We start from the raw sequence: 17,679 nt of genomic DNA, 5'->3' as shown, positions 1-17,679 counted from the left end.
GCGAGAGACTTGTGGGAAACCTTTATCATATATAAAATGTTGAGAAATTGTGTTAAAAGAAATTTGAGAGCTTAGCTATACTACTTTATTTTCTGTTCTCGTGGTAATTTAGCTAAAACATTATACAATAAAAAAAACTATTCAAAGGATATTGTGTGCATGCGGATAGATGCAAATCATAAAAAAGTATTTTGACAGCGGTGGGATTCGAACCCACGCCATTTCTGACTGGTGCCTAAAACCAGCGCCTTAGACCGCTCGGCCACGCTGCCCTCCGGGGCTGCGCAGTGTTCATTACTGTAGAGCTATAAGGGGTAATCAAGCGGTGTTTACATAATCATTACATTATCAGCATAAAATGCCCTTTCATGCATTTCATGTAAATCATGCATTTCGTTTACCTACCGTTTGATGTTCCCAGTCTTCCAAGTAGAATTAACGTAAATCATACCCTTACCAATGTTTTTTTGTTCATAAAAACGCTTCTTTTCACAACCCCTTTCTTGAGAAACGATCGCATTTTCATCAAATAAAGCTCCAGCAGCTAGGAAAACGTAGATTCTCCATCCGCTCTTGGTTACGAGTGCCCACAAATCATTCATCAATCGCAGTACAAAACCGTTCGCGATGGTAAGGGACGTTTTCTAAAGAAGAAAAAACAGACATATCACTAATTAAGCCTCATCATTTATTGTTTTGGAAAACGTTCACTACCCACCGGAAACGGGACCGAACGGATAACTACTTCCCACCAGGCGCACGGCAGCATATGCTCCCATTAGTCAAGATGCCCTCGCTGGATTTGCTCTAAGCGCGCTGGACCCATAATCACGCCGATATCGTATTCATTTTCGTACCAGTTTTCTCGCCTCCTACTGGCCTCTTTCGGAAAGGCCCTGTCCCGGTACCTCGAATGCACCTCCCCCATATCGAATTAACCCTCGCATGATGGATGGTAATGTGACAAATATTTAATAATATTTAAGTTGTTTGGTATTTTTACTCTCCGAGCCGAAAGGCAAAATAAACAAATTAGCTCTCTCGTCCCCCTTTACCCGTGCCGGTGCGCGTAACTGCACCGGCGATGCATTTTTGGTGCATTTTTCAGCATCCCTGTCGCGAGGCTTCCGACGGTAGATGAATTATCGTCCACCGTCAAAGCCGAGAAGCTACCAAGAATCCCTGTCTCACACGCGAAGGGTGGCTCACTACTTTTCAGGGCAATATTTCCCTCGGGAGGGAGAAAAAAGCCCGCTCAAATGGAATCACCCTCAAGCAAGCGGACGCGATCGCACGATGATGTACGATGCACTCTTGACTGCAGTCTCTTGCAGTCGATCGTACAAACCCTTGGAATATTTGGAGATTTTTCCCGAAACAAAAAGCCACTTTACCGCGTTCCCTGTGGCCCGTTCCGGTCGGTGCGGGTGCACGTTCCCAACAACCGCCCGGTGACGACAGCGTTTAACGCGCGTGAACACGTGTTTTCATAAATGCATGTAATTTATTTCCGTCCATCCGAGCCGAGAGGCGAGAGGTTGGGTTTTTGGAGGGTGGAAAAAAAATCCAAGCCCGAGAGGCGGTCGAGTGCCGATCCTCGTGGCCGGTTAGTGGAAATTTGCTTCCAACGAAACGATCACTTTTCTGTCCTTTAGTACGTGCAACAACCATCTTTATCTGATGCTATGAATAAACCATTTCTGAGTTGAGTGTAAGGATTCTAAAACCTCTTTCGGAACACTTCTACGATTAAATATTCATTTAATTCGAGAATATTGATCGCAATATCCTTGATTGATGCAATGAAAGGCTTGATCAGATAGCTATTGAAAGTACTCTCATTGTTTTAGGGCTACAACAGACATTCAAAATGGAGAATGAATAATTACAAAGTCAATACGGATGCCTCCAACCCTTACACGGAACCAGAACTAGCCTCGAAAAATGTAGTCTCTCCCGGACATTTTCGCGTCTTTCAATCCAACCGGCCATCGCCGGATGAAATCTCTTCCAACTGCGTGGCAAAGTGGAAACAACGTGATCTTGACCGACGAGGGACGGCACTCGCACGGGGGCCACGGTGATACCGATCCGGTGATAACCTTTCCGTGCTAAGGACGCCCCTGCTTCGCTCTTGCTCGATCGAGGCCCGTGGACGTGATATGCGTCATGTGGCGCTGGGTGGACGCTTTGCTTAGACGGAATTCAGCCGACCTCCGGCCCTGATAAGGGCTACGTTTATCGCACGGAGGCTCCGTCAGGTTTCCCTGGGCGGGGGGTCGTTGGTGTGATCGACACCAATTCCGTGGCAATAGGATCGGGAAGATCGATTCGCCAGAAAATGGCATGAGCCGTTGCAGTTGGTGGGTTGCATCAGACGTTCCTCGATCGGTTGAATGGCGAATTTCTTTATGGTGAAATTATTGCCCATCAACTTCTATAGGTTCCTGCAATGAATACATTTGAAAGGCTCCACAGCGTTGATCATTGATTACATCATTGTAATTAGAAAGCGCATGTTATCAACACAAGAAGTGTAAGGAGCTTCCTTCAAAATTTTAAACAACAACAGGTGTTTATGGGTGCTAATTACATTAATTAATTCCCCCATTAACAACCCCGGAACGATTTTCCCACTTTCAAATGATGCCGAGTGTTTACGCACTGCAGTATCAAATAAAACGCCGATGACAGTGTTTGCAACAGGATACCGGAAACGCATCACAATCGGAGTGCATAAACAAATCAGTCAACGGCTGCTGCAAGGCTGCTAATTACTGGAACTGCAACTGATGCAACCGGTCTGTGAGTGGGTGGGACGACCAGGCGACGGAAAGCTGCCATCAGGGAACACCCAAGTGATGTTCCTTGAACCACGTCCTGGTTGCAGCCCGGCAGGCTAATCTGCACTTGGCATCTGTATTTAGCAAAACATCTCAACCATCGCGATCGCGAACCAGTGTCCTATGGCGATCATAACAATCTCTCTCCCCGTGCAATCCCCGGGACGGCATCGAGCGTTGGGTAAAAAAGGAGAGCAAAATAAACTACGGCATAACAAGCCGTTAATTACCGGGCTCTAGAGCGGCTAGAAATTGAAGAAGGACGAGGCGGAGGAAATCAAACCATCATGCAGGGATGCAATTTGATTGGCGCGGTGCACTCGAATTGATCTTCTGATAAGAGCTTGGCATATGGGAATGGGCGCAGATAGCAGGATTTCCGAAGTCCAGTGCACTAGCTGCTTGAAATGCGTCATAACTGTTTAAACACGTGCCATTTGATTGGGCTGTGTTTTGACTTTTGAAAAAAAAAAACGGATAATCCAAATTAAAGTGTCACTATCCTGCTGCTGAAGGGTTTTTAGTTTTGCTTGAAAATTGAAATAAAGTCGTTTTTGTATTTTTCTTATTCGTTTTATATGCGATTTTACTTAAAGCTCACCATATGTGTAAAGAAAACGAATGAAGAAATACTCTGTTTGTCTTAAGACTTTTTCAATTTGTATCCTATATACAATCGAAACCAAAACGATCGTGTCGTGAGACAGTTTGCTTATAAAAATAACCCTTTCAAACGTATAATTTTTAAGCAAAATATTATGAAATATGCAGACATCACACCGCAATAAAATACCCTCTAGTCAACAAGAATCCCGTTGACACAAAAATAAACACTCCCAAAAACCGCTGGCCATCGTGGCCAAAACATTTATTTGTCCAGTCTTACCTAATCCTTCCCAATCCCGATGATGATGCTCAGACGATGGTCTACCTTGAGACTAGTGTGTCTTGCTTCGGTACTAAATCATGATTAACTAACCGGACGCTGCATCGAACGGAACATGCGAAACAAAATGCACCTGAGTGTTGACGAGATTATACACTGTGTTGTGCAGATTAGCTAAACGCAAATAATCAATCAAGCTAGACTGACACGGCATTTGTTAGAACTGCCCAGAGCTTTGAGGGCATTTCTAATAACTAAAGCTACAGATTACATTAACCAAAAGGACAACTTCATCGGTGGCGCGAACCAGCAACATACGGTTACCGTGAAGTCATAACAACGTCCCGTGCACCTTTCGGGAAGCGGTACGGATTGCGAGAAGCTGTACCAGTACCGAACCCGAAACACGTGCGAAGAGGAAAACAAAAAATATTAGTACCTAAACCTGTCACCAACCAGTCAATGGTGGGCTAAATTATGTTCGACTAAGCGCGCCCATCATCACCCAAATCTTCCGCCGCACATGCCACCCTTGCGAGACATCTCCGTGCGGTTTAGGCGACTCATTGCCACCGCCGAAACGCCGCGTGTTTGTAAATATTCCGTATTATGTTTGGTAAACTTTTTTGGCATGTTTACTAAGTTCGACCATTGCGCGCGTTGCAACGTCACCCATCGTTACCATGGCAGCGCGGCAGATTATGCTAACTAGAGTAGGTAGGTTCTCTTGGCTTAGAAGCCAGCTTTGAGAATCCTGGCGGCTGATGAATGGCTGAATCGAATTACCAAAAAACCGGCCCTTGTGGATCGATTTCGTTAAACAAAAAAATTACCAACAACAACAAAAAAACACTCCACACGCGATAAGTAATGGAGCCGTAAATTGAATGTTATTTGATTGTTGTTATTGTGGCGAAAAAATAAACGTAAATCACTTTCAGCTTCGCGATTCTTATCCACGCCTAACCTCTCCCGCGGTTGCTTACAAAACAGAGGGGCTCGAGCTGTTTACTACGCCATTCAAAAGTTGAACAAAAATATGTAATTATTATTATTTTTTTCTCTGTTACTATTTTCTTCTGCTGTGCGCTCCTTCGGGAAGGAACCCAGCCGTGTAGCGTGACCGCAGGGTGCGGAGATTGTATTTCGAGGCGAGTGTTATGTTTGTGTGTTTAAATGTCTACATATTTTGAAAAACATAAAATCCGCACAAACCGAACCAATTCCAAATCCAAACCCCAGCCACCACATCTTCGCCCAAGCTGCGAGATCCGGTAAAACTGGCTGCTGAAGCCGGGTAGCCCTCTGACAAATGTTTGTAAAATATTTCAGCTTTATTTTTTGTTTACTATGCTCTGCCCAGTCAGTTCCACGTCGGTGGTAGCAGTAGCTCGATGGTTTTTTTTTCTCTTTGTTTTCATTATTTGGACGATTATTGTTCCCTTTTTTGCTGTTCTTCTTTTTGTCAACCAAACTCATGTTGAGCAAGGTTATGGTTATGGTGGCTTAAAGATGATTTGCATGATTGAGTGGCTGCAAGTGCATCGGGTCGCTTTCCGTTCGATTCATCTTGTGAAGGTGGGAGGCAGGATTAGTGCTACCAGGCGTTCGAGTTGATTAACATACGTTGGGTGTGGTTTTAAAATCAATAAAAAAATTTCTGTTCTGCCTGTTACTTTAACAATAACAGCCTTCGACATATTCAGCTTAGCGAACAAAAGAATGCTGAAAATGAATTGTCCTTATAGGAGATTCCTATTCTTTTAACAAATAATTATTCTAATCTTTAAGATTCCCCTATGGTTATGCATTTGATGAGATAATAACTTGATTTAATACTAGATATAACTGTCGATGTATATGTCCGTAGAATGGAGTAGGCTCTAATTTATATACCTTAATGGCGTGTTAGACTTATAGTTCATCAAAAAAGTGATCAGTTTTGTGAAGTTCCTTATTATTTTCTTTTAAACTACATTAAGAAAATAACTGCTGTATTTGAAAAACATTTGAAACCTGACCAACAAAGCCCTGCAAAAATGTTTCGTTCTTGAGTTGCTTCAATACGATAGTTCTGTTAAGAGAAATGAAGAACGTTTAATTGATGATAAGAATATTATGTTTATGAGTTCAGCATCCTTGAAGGATGTTCGTTTATTAAAAAAAGGACGAAATGTGTTTCAGAAGGTATTCAAATTTAAATTTCAAATAGTAAGCCATTTGTGACAGCATATGTTGCCAGCATGATTTGACAGCACTACAGGGCCCTTCAAACGGTGCGAGATGTACACGAGATAATGAGTAATAATTTTCACAACTATGTATTCAAAAATAGGCATTAAATTAATTGTTTTGATTGAATTTCAACAATTGATTTAATCACAGTCAACTAGTTGGATGAATTTCAAAGAAAATTTGATAAAATCACACTTTATTTAAGGCGAGACATTCTCGTGCTGTCAACAACAAAAAACCTTCATGCGTAGAGAAACGTCATCAAAATAAAAAATACGAGTGCAAAATAGGAAAGCATGCCGGTGAAAAACTGCTGAAATAAATGTTCCGAATTCGTGATTAACGTGGCTTAAAGTGTGCCCCCAAACGTGGTTCCTCACGTCCGCTGCTGTTGGTGACAATTGTTCCAACGGATGGTGAAGGATTCTGTTCGTAAATGTCCACTCAGCTCTTTCTCAACTCCCTCAGTAGATTAGTGCCGAAAGGCAGTTCCCGAACAGTGCGCCATCTCTGCCAAGGACCCTATCCGGCCAGCGTCCGTGTCGTTGCTAGTTTGCACACACTATCCACATACCTCCAGCAACACGATCTTCACCGTAACGAGTGGAATCGTGCGGAACAACGGCGTTTGTACACGGTAGCAGCCAACCAACGTGACTCGACCAGCACCAAACCGTTCCATTGGGGATCGAACAAAAAACATCGAGACGTAAAGCTACGCCTGCAGCTGTTGGAAAATATGACTGATCCAAAGATTGAGGCCGAGCTGGCGCCTTTGCGCGAGGCCGTAAAAGAACAGGTATGCATACATTACGCACGAAGCGTTTGTTTGTTTGGCATGTTTTCTAATGATGCAACGTATTGGCTGCCTTGCGTTTGTAGGGTGATCTGGTGCGAAAGCTTAAGAGCGAAGGTGCTCCGGAAATTGACGTTAAGAAAGCGGTCAATGAGCTGAAGGCCCGGAAGAAGGTGCTCGAGGATCGCGAGTTGAGCCTAGCGCCACAGGTGGCCAGCTTTGACCGGGCGCGCATGGAAGATTTGCTCAAGCGGCGGTTCTTCTACGACCAAAGCTTTGCCATCTACGGTGGCATTACGGGCCAGTACGATTTCGGTCCGATGGGATGTGCGCTCAAGTCGAACATGATCAACACGTGGCGGCAGTTTTTCGTCCTCGAGGAGCAAATGCTCGAGGTGGACTGTTCGATTCTAACGCCCGAACCCGTCCTAAAGGCATCTGGCCACGTGGATCGTTTCGCGGATCTCATGACCAAGGACGTGAAGAACGGCGAGTGCTTCCGGTTGGATCATCTGATCAAGAATCACCTGGAGAAGTTGGCCGCTGCGAAGGACGCCACGGTGGAGCTGAAGGACGAGTGCGCCGACATCGTGATCAAGCTGGACGGTATGACGAAGGACGAGATGGCGGCCATCTTGCGCAAGTTCAACATGAAATCGCCTATTACTGGCAACGATCTGACGGAGCCGATCGAATTCAATCTGATGTTTGGCACGCAAATTGGCCCCACAGGCCTGGTGAAGGGCTTTCTGCGCCCCGAGACGGCCCAAGGCATCTTTGTGAACTTCAAGCGGTTGCTAGAGTTCAATCAGGGTCGGTTGCCGTTCGCAGCGGCACAAATCGGAAACAGCTTCCGTAACGAAATATCTCCCCGTTCCGGGTTGATTCGGGTGCGCGAGTTCACGATGTGCGAGATTGAGCATTTCTGCGATCCGCTTGCGAAGGACCACCCGAAGTTCGAGAACGTGGCCGACACGGTAATGACGCTGTACTCCGCCTGCAACCAGATGGACGGCAAGAGCGCCCAACAGATCCGGATCGGAGATGCCGTAGCCAGTGGGCTAGTTGCGAACGAAACGCTCGGCTACTTTATGGCGCGCATCCAGCTGTTCCTGCACCGTATCGGAATCCTGCCAGACAGGTTGCGTTTCCGACAGCACATGGGTAACGAGATGGCGCATTACGCGTGCGATTGCTGGGACGCGGAATGCCTGACGAGCTACGGATGGATCGAGTGTGTTGGCTGTGCTGATCGGTCAGCGTACGATCTCACGCAGCACACGAACGCAACGGGCGTGAAGCTGGTCGCGGAAAAGAAACTTCCGGCACCGAAGACAATCGAAGTGACGGAAGTTGTACCGAACAAGGCCGCCATCGGTAAGGCGTTCAAAAAGGATGCAAAGGCTATCACGGAGGCGCTCGCTAAGCTCAGCCTCGACGAGGTGGAAGGCATCGGGCGGAATCTGGGAGCGAGCGGAGAGCACACGCTCGCGGTTAATGGAGCCGAGGTGAAGCTTACCGGTGATCTGATCGCGGTAAAAACAAACTCGAAAACCGTCCACGTGGAGGAAATTACGCCCAGCGTGATAGAGCCCTCGTTTGGCATTGGACGAATTATGTACTCGCTGCTGGAGCACAGCTTCCGGATGCGCGAAGGGGATGAGCAGCGCAGCTACTTCTCGTTGCCGCCGGTGGTGGCTCCGCTCAAATGTTCCGTACTTCCGCTGAGTAATAATGCCGAGTTTGCTCCGTTCGTGAAGAAGATTTGTAAGTCACCCTCGAACAGAGTGCAGCAGAAATGTTTCATGTAAATTAACTTTTTCTTTTCTTCCAGCTTGCGCCCTTACGTCAGTGGATGTGTCGCATAAGGTGGACGATTCCAGTGGCTCGATCGGTCGTCGTTACGCACGCACGGACGAGATCGCCATCCCGTACGGCATCACGATCGACTTTGATACGCTCAAGGAACCGCACACGGTAACACTGCGTGAACGTGACTCGATGAAGCAAGTGCGCATTGGGGTAAGTTTGCTATATGGCCACCCTCTTTTGAAACCGACCCAGTTATCAATGATTTCGTTGTATGATTTCAGTTGGACGAGGTTGCAAACACTATCCGCGATCTAGCAACCGGTCGTGGCAGTTGGGAACAAGTTGAATTGAAGTATCCTAGGTTTGAGCAGCAGGAAGCATCGGCCAAGTAAACATCACTTGCACTTGGACATCGGAAGAAAGCGCAATGTTTGAAGCTAAAATGACATTAAAACTACTTGCCTTTGATCCAGTGATCAGTTTGCGCATCAACACTTATGCATTTTATGTAATGTTTGAGCTTTAGTTTGGCAACAGGCTTTTGTCAAGAAGTTGAAACAGTGAAACAATTGATTTGTTAGCATTTAACCTCAGAATAAAGTTACATCCGCGACGCTACAAATTGTGTTTGTAATAAATTATGAATTAAAGAAAGATTGTTTCCTTTAAATAATCGAAGAGATTCAAAATGAAATGATGTAAACTAAAAAGAAAGTTATAATAAACCTCCGATGAAAAAAAGAGGCTTCAGTGTATCAACAAAAAAGAGTTTCCCATACCGGGAATCGAACCCGGGCCTTCCGGGTGAGAGCCGGATATCCTAACCACTAGACAATATGGGACTGATGAAAATGCCTTCAGATAGCACGGTTTTGAATATTCTTAGAAATCTCTAATAACAGGACATTCAAATATATTTGGATAAATTAATAAAATGCTTAGCATTTACTTAACAGGCTCTACAACCGCCTCGAGGTTTTGACTACTGCAAAAGAAACTCGAAACGCTCATTTTCTTATGTTTCCGATCAATTATGCTGGTCTTTTAAGCAGACTCGTCAAAGCCATGACTCCATCGCAGATTGGAAATACCACGCATCCTGTGTCCACGTGGGTGACCGCGGTATGTACAAAAGGACTATATGATTTGGATCGTTAACATGACCAGCATTTTTTTAAAGAAACAAACGTCGTTCATTCGTATATTTGTATATTTTTACCATTCCTATGAGCTTTAAAAAGTAATCTAAAAATACACCCTTGAGTCTTTCAGACATTTCCTGTTAACCATATATGTAAAAATAATAAAGAGCACAATTGAATTGTGCTCGTCCGACAAAATATTCGGTTATACCGGTTATATCACTCCAGTTCTTTGATCGTCTGATCCGCAACGATCATCTTTTGAACGTCAGTTACTCCACCATATATTTCAGTAATACGTGCATCTCGGTACAATCGTTCAGCCGGCAAATTTTTCACATAGCCCATCCCACCAAGAATCTGCTGACAGCCATGAGCCGCGAACGTTGCCGTTTCTCCTGCTAGCCATTTGGCCATAGAACAGCTTTTCGTTGCACGTTGTCCGCGATCAATTTCACCAGCAGCTTTTCGAACTAGCAAGCGAGCCGTTTCAATTCTTATAGAAATCTCGGCTATTCTCGTACGCACGGCAGGAAGATCAATCAGGGTGCCACCGAATGCTGCACGATGATTCGCGTACTCTACAGCCGTCTCAAGAGCAGCTTGGCCTATTCCAATGGCTTGCGAAGCTATCCCGATTCGAGCACGATCGAGTTGTTCCATGGCAATTCGCATTCCGCCCCCAATCGAACCTAGAATGTTAGCTTCTGGTACACGCACATTGTCTAGTACCAAATCGCAAGTTGATGTTCCACGAATTCCTAGTTTATCCTGCGGTGGACCTCTATACAATCCATCTAAATTGCCATCATTGAAATCAATTAGAAATGCCGTAATCCCTTTGTGTCTTAGCGAAGAATCCACGGTGGCAAATACAATTCCCGCTACAGCTTCAATGCCAGATGTTACCCAAGCCTTCGTACCATTCAATATCCAACTGCCATTAGAATCTTTCTTCGCTGTCGTCGCCAAAGCAGCTACGTCAGAGCCCGCACCGGCTTCGCTGAGTGCGAATGCTCCGATGGTTTTACTATCGTATTTGTTAAAAAATCTCTCACGTTGTTCATCCGTACCAAGGCGATTCAACAGGTTGGCGTAAAGGCAGTTATGAATAGATACAATCGAACCAGTGCTTCCACATCCCCTAGAAAGTTCTTCCACGATGATTGATAACGAGAGCATATCCATCCCAGAGCCACCATAGTTTGGAGACACAGTCACCCTCATCAGTCCTAGTTTTGCCAGCTTGGCAATATGTTCCGCGGGAAACGTTCCATTGCGATCAATCGCACTTGCCGCCGGTTTCAATTCATGATCACTAAATCGCCGACATAGCTGTTGAATTTCCTTATGCTCCCGGGATAGCTCACAGACACTGAATTGGCGTGATAAGACCAAACGGGTTCCAGATGCTGTAAAAATAGATAATTCTTATCTGTTGCTGGTGGATAAACAAAAAATATACCTTACCAGTAGACAGCTTACGAAACATTGTAGGGGTAAAATCTCTTTATATCAAATATTTAAGCTAATTTCTATTGACATTCGTTACGAGTAAAGCCAATGCACTAAACTTTATGACCAATGCCCTTTGCATTTTAAACAAAAATGCAAATTGACCGTATTTTCGACACAGCACTTTGTGTTGCTCGTAGGATGCAACGTAATTTGTTTTGCTATTAAAAAAAATGAATACAAACTGTGTTGACGTACTTTTGCAGTGATGGTTGAGGTAATTTATCCAATAAATTTACAACTTTGAAAAGCCACACATTTGTAAAAGTTATTCCATATTTTTAAGCTAATTGATTAAATTAATATTCAATAAAATATATAAACTTAACCGTGAGCTCGACGTTTTAGATCCATGAATACGTATCTTTCATATTTTGACAACAGTCATTACAACTCAATATCAACATCAATTGTCAATGCTGGCGCACGTGTATGCGACTAGGTTCTCGAAAAACGTGTAAAATTGAGTGTATTTCTGAATAATTTATAGTATTAATTGTTGTTGCTTAAGATTTCCACCATGGGCAAGAAGAGTAAGGTGAAGATTCCTGCCGTGGTAAATGGAAATGCGAAAAACGGACATGGTAAGTGAGCTTCACCACGCTACCGGCTGTTGCTTACATGCGCTTTTGCTTTGCAACGCGTTTTTATGTAAATAATACTAATTTTCAATTTACCTCTAGCATCAGTAGAGGATTTAGACGATATCTACGAACAGGAGGAGCCCTCCTCCAAGGGAAAGCAAAATTTAAAGAAAAAAACTAAGAAACCTGTTCCAGTAACGAACGACTTGCAAAGTGGACGAGGTTTGTGGTTTTTTTATTTGGTGTGGCGTGATTGAAGCAACTTCAAGATCTGAGCATTGCATCTTATACTTGCTTTCAGGTGTAAAGCGTCCTCAAGAGGATACAGATGATGAGGAAGAAAATGAAGAACAAGCTTCGGATAGTGACCAGCTGGGCGATGAAGAGGAAACGCCAGAAGAACCTACTCCGCAAGTAACTAGCAATACGGCGTATGAGATTCTACTCGGTAATCGGGAGTTCAAATCTCTCGAAGGAAACGTATCGGACAACACTATGAAAGCGATTGCCGAAATGGGATTCACAAAAATGACGGAAATTCAGGCGAAAGCGATTCCGCCGCTACTAGAAGGTCGTGATTTGGTTGGATCGGCAAAAACTGGCAGCGGTAAAACATTGGCCTTCCTTATCCCGGCGGTCGAGTTGATTCATAAGCTGCGATTCAAGCCTCGAAATGGAGCTGGCATTATTATTATTTCGCCTACTCGCGAATTGGCCATGCAGATCTTTGGTGTGCTTAAAGAGCTCATGACCCACCATTGCCAGACGTATGGACTGCTCATGGGTGGTGCCAGCCGTCACACGGAGAACGAAAAGTTAGCCAAGGGAATCAATATCATTGTTGCAACGCCGGGACGTTTGTTGGATCATTTGAAATCAACGCCAAACTTTTTGTACAAGAACCTACAGTGTTTGATAATTGATGAGTGCGATCGCATCCTTGAGATAGGATTTGAAGAGGATTTGAAACAGATCATCAGCATTTTGCCAAGTATGTCAACAAATGCATGGTGCATGAAAAGGTTTGTGAAATGTATTAATTGTATTATTATGCTTTATTTTAGAAAAACGGCAAACCATGCTCTTTTCTGCCACACAATCATCCCGCATGGATGAGTTGGGAAGGTTGGCTTTGAAGTCGGAGCCGATCTATGTTGGCGTCGACGATAACAAGAAGGAAGCGACCGTAACCGGATTAGAACAGGGTTACATTGTATGTCCGTCGGAAAAGCGATTGCTGGTGCTGTTTACTTTCCTGAAAAAGAATCGCAAGAAGAAGGTCATGGTGTTCTTTTCCTCTTGTCTTTCGGTGAAGTTCCATCATGAGCTGTTCAACTACATCGATCTTCCGGTGATATCGATCCATGTACGTGTACATACAATTCAAGATATAGTACCAATGGTGACTTAATAAATTTTTCATGTTTATCTTTTTAGGGAAAGCAAAAGCAAGCGAAACGTACTTCGGTGTTCTTCCAGTTCTGTAACGCCGAGACGGGTATTTTATTGTGTACCGATGTTGCTGCGCGTGGGCTTGATATTCCGGCGGTAGACTGGATTGTTCAATACGATCCACCTAACGACACGAAGGAATACATTCACCGTGTGGGGCGAACGGCTCGTGGTGAAGACCTTTGTGGCCACGCGCTGCTGATGCTGCGTCCTGAAGAGCTTGGTTACTTGAAGTATCTGAAGCAAGCAAAGGTGCCGCTGAATGAGTTCGAGTTTTCGTGGAACAAAATAGCCGATATTCAATTGCAGCTGGAGAATCTGATGTCGAAGAACTACTTCCTCAATCAGTCGGGCAAGCTAGCGTTCAAGACATACGTTCGGGCGTATGAAGGACACCACATGAAAGACGTTTTTAACCTAAGTAACCTCGATCTGGTTCAGGTGGCGAAAAATTTCGGCTTTACGCAACCTCCGTATGTTGATTTTGGTAAGAGTTTCAAGTTGCATCATCCAGAACGCCGACCGGGTAATCGTGGCCAGGGATACCTGAAAACGCTCAATAAGGATAAAAAAGAAAAGTTGAACATTAAGCACATCAGCGATAGGAAGCAATTGAAAAAAATGAAAATCGAATGAACGTCGACGACAATTATCGGTGAATAAACTCATTTTATGTATGTGTTCTTGAATGGGAACAAAATCATAATACTTTATTGTTGCGTCTCTTTTCGAGATAGGGATAAACTAAAACATCACAGATTGGAATAAAAGGAACGTAATTTGACCTAGCGTTATGGTACATTTCGTTTCAGTGTAGCGTAGTGTATGATCTTTGCAATTCCGCAGGACCCCCTGTGGCATTCGACGTTCCCGGTGGATTATTGTTGATGTTGCTGTTTGAATTTCTCGCCTGTGACATCATATGCTCCACTCGGTTAGTCGTTTCTCGCACAACCCCAGACAGATCGGTCAGATCCGGTAAATCTAGCGTGATATGGGCCGAAAGCCTTTTGTACACGGAACTGTTCGTGTCTCGCTTGGGCCTCCTTGATTCGACATACTTTAGCTGTTGTTTGAGGAAGATGGCATTTTTCAACAGCTCTTGGACATTTTTCAAGGAAGTATCAGCTGCTTCAATGTCCTTGACGGCACTGTTGAAAAAATATCATAGATGAGTTTGAGACGGAATGTATACACTATTACTAACCTGATTGCATATTCCATATCGTAGCACTTTCCCTGCAAATCTTGTTGCAGTTGTACTACTTCCGCCCGACGGTCCACTATCAGCGGTATAACTTTCCGAACATGCTCTTGAATGCGATAGAACGCAAGGCTCGGTTCGTTGGCGACTATGTGCATGTTTTCCGATATTTTTTCGGTAGCTACGGTACAGATTGAAAAGCAATAATACCTCGTAAACCAATATTCTTCAATACATAATAAATGCCACAATCTTACTCTTTTTCACTTTTGCATGCAATTCGGGATCGTTTACAGAAGACATATTTCGATTCATAAAGGCAACCGAAATAACAGGGAAAATTGGTAGTATACCAAAAAACGATTTGTTTTATATTTACGTAAATATGACACCTAGATACGTAGGGAGATTTGTATACAAACAGAGAAGGGTGAGAGAACTGATATTCATTTAAAACAATTTCAATAAGATCATGTTATAGTTACATCAATATGGATTTCTTATGAATAAAATAATGTTTAAAAATCAATGTATACTGAGAAAATCTTATATTAGTATAAATTGTTTATGTTTATTTAATTAGAAGAATTTTCGTTTTAAGCATACCTACCCCCAAGCTCATAATGGGTGTCAAAATACAGCCCACAACACGGCTGTCACCGGTGACAATACCCCGCTGAAAACGAACGCGACTTTTCTCCTAACTTTTCCAAACCCACTTTTTCACCAAAGTACTGCTGAATTTCTGTACATTTGCGTTACCTTTACATCAGGCAAGGTTCAATAAAATCGAGGGCACTCTAGTACAGCGTGTAAAGGAGGTCTGTTAGAATATAGAGTCCAACTATGTCAGACATCGACGACGATTTCATGTGCGACGATGACGATGATGATTACGGATTGGTAAGTTCGGCAAAACCGATGCAATGTTATGATGAGGCCGGTCGAGTCGTTCTTTGTTCGTTATCGAGTAACCAGCGACCGTAAACATATCAGCATACTGGGAATATCTGGAAGTTTCGCTAGAAATAGCTAGATTCAGGCAATAATGTCGAAAGAATATCTTTTCTTTGGTCGCTTGCAGGAATATTCGGAAGACAGTAACTCGGAACCGGATGTGGATCTTGAAAACCAGTACTACAATAGCAAGGCACTGAAAGAGGAAGCTCCGCAAGATGCGCTGAAATCATTTCAAAAAGTGCTAGATCTGGAAAATGGCGAAAAAGGCGAATGGGGTTTCAAAGCCCTCAAACAAATGATCAAACTGAATTTTAAGCTGCAAAACTACCAAGAGATGATGGCGCGCTACAAACAACTGCTAACGTACATTAAGAGTGCCGTCACGAGGAATCATTCGGAGAAATCCATCAACTCAATTTTGGATTACATCTCGACATCGAAAAATGTAAGAACCGGCATTTGATGTCGTTGCACATGAAACTATCAATTTGAGAATTTTTTCAGATGGAACTACTTCAAAATTTTTACGAAACGACTCTAGAAGCATTGAAAGACGCCAAAAACGATCGATTGTGGTTCAAAACGAACACTAAACTTGGCAAGTTGTACTTCGATCGGAACGATTTCGGAAAGCTGCAGAAGATCCTAAAACAACTGCACCAATCGTGCCAGACCGACGATGGAGAGGATGATCTGAAAAAGGGGACACAGCTGCTTGAGATATACGCGCTTGAAATCCAAATGTACACAGTCCAAAAGAACAACAAAAAACTGAAGGCGTTGTACGAGCAATCGTTGCACATCAAATCGGCCATTCCGCATCCGCTGATTATGGGCGTGATTCGAGAGTGCGGTGGCAAGATGCATCTGCGTGAGGGGGAGTTTGAAAAAGCACACACGGATTTCTTCGAGGCTTTCAAGAACTACGATGAATCGGGATCCTCCCGGCGCACCACCTGCCTAAAGTATCTGGTGCTGGCAAACATGTTGATGAAGTCCGGCATCAATCCGTTTGATTCGCAGGAAGCGAAACCATACAAGAACGATCCGGAGATTCTTGCCATGACGAACCTGGTGATGGCGTACCAGAACAACGACATTATGGAGTTCGAGTCGATTTTACGCAACAACCGCAACAACATCATGGCCGATCAGTTCATACGCGAGCACATCGAGGATCTGTTACGAAACATTCGCACGCAGGTGTTGATAAAGCTGATCCGCCCGTACACGAAGATTACCATATCCTTCATTTCGAATGAGCTCAACATCGAACCGGCAGAAGTCGAAAGTTTGCTGGTGTCCTGCATATTAGATAAGTAAGGGATCTCCAGCTTTTTATAATGGTTTTTGACTTTCATACTTAAATTCCACCCCCATGTGATTGTTTTCTAGCACGATTCAAGGTCGCATTGATCAGGTGAACCAAGTCCTGGAACTCAGCAAAGAAGCACGATGTGGCGAACGGGATATCGCCATCGAGAAGCTCGCCACACAGATCAATTCTGTGCAGGCGGCTATCATCAATAAGATGGCCTGAAGTCAGGCTGATTGAATCGCCCTACCGATGACGATGATGATGTAAAAAATGGCCCAGCGTCGCTTAGAGCATCATTTAGAGGAGAGATCAACAGACGTGCGTTGGTTTCCGGCTGATGAAAACCGCGATCCGAGCACGAACGGAGAGCAAATATTTAAAGTGTTCAGCATAGTCGAGTGTCCACGAGGGTATATTGCTGCTCACGGTATACTGTGATCTCGGGTGAAATCGCCTCACGCATCGGATGTCGGAAGAAATCTCGTTGCGCCTCGTCGTTGACGTTTTCACGACAGCGGGCGGAGTGTTTTCCTTTTTTAATAGCAATCCGGCCTTGTAATGATTCATTGTTTTATTGATATTCATTTTCACCCGTGATCCAGAGCTATAGTTTGAGACAGAGAAGGGCAGAACGGTTTGAATGATTAATGGCACAACATACAGTTAAAGGGTGTGCAAAATTCACTGCTTCAGGTGATACGGCTACCCAATCACGCGACAACAGGGAGAATACGTGCATGTAAGCAGAACAATAATTGAGTAATAAACCCATGCGAATGCAGATTGTTACATAAATAGGCTTGCTCTCCATGCTGTTAATACATCCGATCAATTTTTCCTCTTGGCGGGCTCATGATCTCCAACCATTTTTTTAAAAATCAAGGTAGTTTTTGATCTTACTGCTTCTGAAAGTTAATGCATGAGTTTTGTCG

General features: G+C 43.9%; 5 protein-coding genes and 2 non-coding genes across 7 annotated transcripts; 3 read left to right on the top strand and 4 right to left on the bottom strand.

Annotated features, from left to right (window-relative positions):
- Positions 1–192: 192 nt before the first annotated feature.
- Trnal-uag (transfer RNA leucine (anticodon UAG)) lies at positions 193–272 on the bottom strand. The gene has a single exon. It is a non-coding gene; the product is annotated as a tRNA-Leu (tRNA).
- A 6,249-nt stretch (positions 273–6,521) lies between these two features.
- On the top strand, positions 6,522–9,159 carry LOC128725127 (glycine--tRNA ligase). Its single transcript, XM_053818848.1, has 4 exons — positions 6,522–6,763; positions 6,847–8,527; positions 8,595–8,782; positions 8,854–9,159. Exons 1-4 carry the CDS (start codon positions 6,704–6,706, stop codon positions 8,962–8,964), a joined length of 2,040 nt encoding a protein of 679 aa, XP_053674823.1. The 5' UTR covers positions 6,522–6,703; the 3' UTR covers positions 8,965–9,159.
- A 183-nt stretch (positions 9,160–9,342) lies between these two features.
- Trnae-cuc (transfer RNA glutamic acid (anticodon CUC)) lies at positions 9,343–9,414 on the bottom strand. The gene has a single exon. It is a non-coding gene; the product is annotated as a tRNA-Glu (tRNA).
- A 420-nt stretch (positions 9,415–9,834) lies between these two features.
- On the bottom strand, positions 9,835–11,276 carry LOC128725132 (short-chain specific acyl-CoA dehydrogenase, mitochondrial-like). Its single transcript, XM_053818853.1, has 2 exons — positions 11,185–11,276; positions 9,835–11,126 (listed from the first exon to the last, which is right to left on the bottom strand). The coding sequence occupies exons 1-2, from the start codon at positions 11,204–11,206 to the stop codon at positions 9,934–9,936; spliced, it is 1,215 nt and encodes a 404-aa protein (XP_053674828.1). The 5' UTR covers positions 11,207–11,276; the 3' UTR covers positions 9,835–9,933.
- A 471-nt stretch (positions 11,277–11,747) lies between these two features.
- On the top strand, positions 11,748–13,959 carry LOC128725130 (probable ATP-dependent RNA helicase pitchoune). Its single transcript, XM_053818850.1, has 5 exons — positions 11,748–11,813; positions 11,913–12,035; positions 12,115–12,804; positions 12,878–13,179; positions 13,251–13,959. The coding sequence occupies exons 1-5, from the start codon at positions 11,750–11,752 to the stop codon at positions 13,899–13,901; spliced, it is 1,830 nt and encodes a 609-aa protein (XP_053674825.1). The 5' UTR covers positions 11,748–11,749; the 3' UTR covers positions 13,902–13,959.
- A 49-nt stretch (positions 13,960–14,008) lies between these two features.
- LOC128725133 (BLOC-1-related complex subunit 8 homolog) lies at positions 14,009–14,784 on the bottom strand. The gene is made up of 3 exons (XM_053818854.1): positions 14,727–14,784; positions 14,473–14,650; positions 14,009–14,416 (listed from the first exon to the last, which is right to left on the bottom strand). The coding sequence occupies exons 1-3, from the start codon at positions 14,782–14,784 to the stop codon at positions 14,074–14,076; spliced, it is 579 nt and encodes a 192-aa protein (XP_053674829.1). The 3' UTR covers positions 14,009–14,073.
- Positions 14,785–15,315: 531 nt separating this feature from the next.
- LOC128725131 (COP9 signalosome complex subunit 2) lies at positions 15,316–17,523 on the top strand. Its single transcript, XM_053818851.1, has 4 exons — positions 15,316–15,372; positions 15,554–15,874; positions 15,934–16,748; positions 16,825–17,523. The coding sequence occupies exons 1-4, from the start codon at positions 15,316–15,318 to the stop codon at positions 16,967–16,969; spliced, it is 1,338 nt and encodes a 445-aa protein (XP_053674826.1). The 3' UTR covers positions 16,970–17,523.
- Positions 17,524–17,679: the final 156 nt, after the last annotated feature.

Source organism: Anopheles nili, chromosome 3, assembly GCF_943737925.1.
Source record: "Anopheles nili chromosome 3, idAnoNiliSN_F5_01, whole genome shotgun sequence".
Lineage (NCBI taxonomy): Eukaryota > Metazoa > Arthropoda > Insecta > Diptera > Culicidae > Anopheles > Anopheles nili.
The sequence above is the reverse complement of the archived record's forward strand: the minus strand, read 5'-3'. Positions and strand labels throughout refer to the sequence as shown.

What these genes read in the sequence shown, in the direction of transcription:
- LOC128725127 (XM_053818848.1), top strand. Translation starts at nt 6,704, where the DNA reads ATGACTGATCCAAAGATTGAGGCCGAGCTGGCGCCTTTGCGCGAGGCC. An exon ending in GCGAGGCCGTAAAAGAACAG is followed by an intron (nt 6,764 to 6,846) that starts GTATGCATACAT and finishes TTGCGTTTGTAG; the next exon opens with GGTGATCTGGTGCGAAAGCT. An exon ending in TCCGTTCGTGAAGAAGATTT is followed by an intron (nt 8,528 to 8,594) that starts GTAAGTCACCCT and finishes CTTTTCTTCCAG; the next exon opens with CTTGCGCCCTTACGTCAGTG.
- LOC128725132 (XM_053818853.1), bottom strand. Translation starts at nt 11,206, where the DNA reads ATGTTTCGTAAGCTGTCTACTG. An exon ending in GTTTCGTAAGCTGTCTACTG is followed by an intron (nt 11,127 to 11,184) that starts GTAAGGTATATT and finishes CTATTTTTACAG; the next exon opens with CATCTGGAACCCGTTTGGTC.
- LOC128725130 (XM_053818850.1), top strand. Translation starts at nt 11,750, where the DNA reads ATGGGCAAGAAGAGTAAGGTGAAGATTCCTGCCGTGGTAAATGGAAAT. An exon ending in CGACTTGCAAAGTGGACGAG is followed by an intron (nt 12,036 to 12,114) that starts GTTTGTGGTTTT and finishes ACTTGCTTTCAG; the next exon opens with GTGTAAAGCGTCCTCAAGAG. An exon ending in TTCCGGTGATATCGATCCAT is followed by an intron (nt 13,180 to 13,250) that starts GTACGTGTACAT and finishes TTATCTTTTTAG; the next exon opens with GGAAAGCAAAAGCAAGCGAA.
- LOC128725133 (XM_053818854.1), bottom strand. Translation starts at nt 14,784, where the DNA reads ATGAATCGAAATATGTCTTCTGTAAACGATCCCGAATTGCATGCAAAA. An exon ending in GCATGCAAAAGTGAAAAAGA is followed by an intron (nt 14,651 to 14,726) that starts GTAAGATTGTGG and finishes TCTGTACCGTAG; the next exon opens with CTACCGAAAAAATATCGGAA. An exon ending in GATATGGAATATGCAATCAG is followed by an intron (nt 14,417 to 14,472) that starts GTTAGTAATAGT and finishes TTTTTTCAACAG; the next exon opens with TGCCGTCAAGGACATTGAAG.
- LOC128725131 (XM_053818851.1), top strand. Translation starts at nt 15,316, where the DNA reads ATGTCAGACATCGACGACGATTTCATGTGCGACGATGACGATGATGAT. An exon ending in ACATCTCGACATCGAAAAAT is followed by an intron (nt 15,875 to 15,933) that starts GTAAGAACCGGC and finishes GAATTTTTTCAG; the next exon opens with ATGGAACTACTTCAAAATTT. An exon ending in GTGTCCTGCATATTAGATAA is followed by an intron (nt 16,749 to 16,824) that starts GTAAGGGATCTC and finishes ATTGTTTTCTAG; the next exon opens with CACGATTCAAGGTCGCATTG.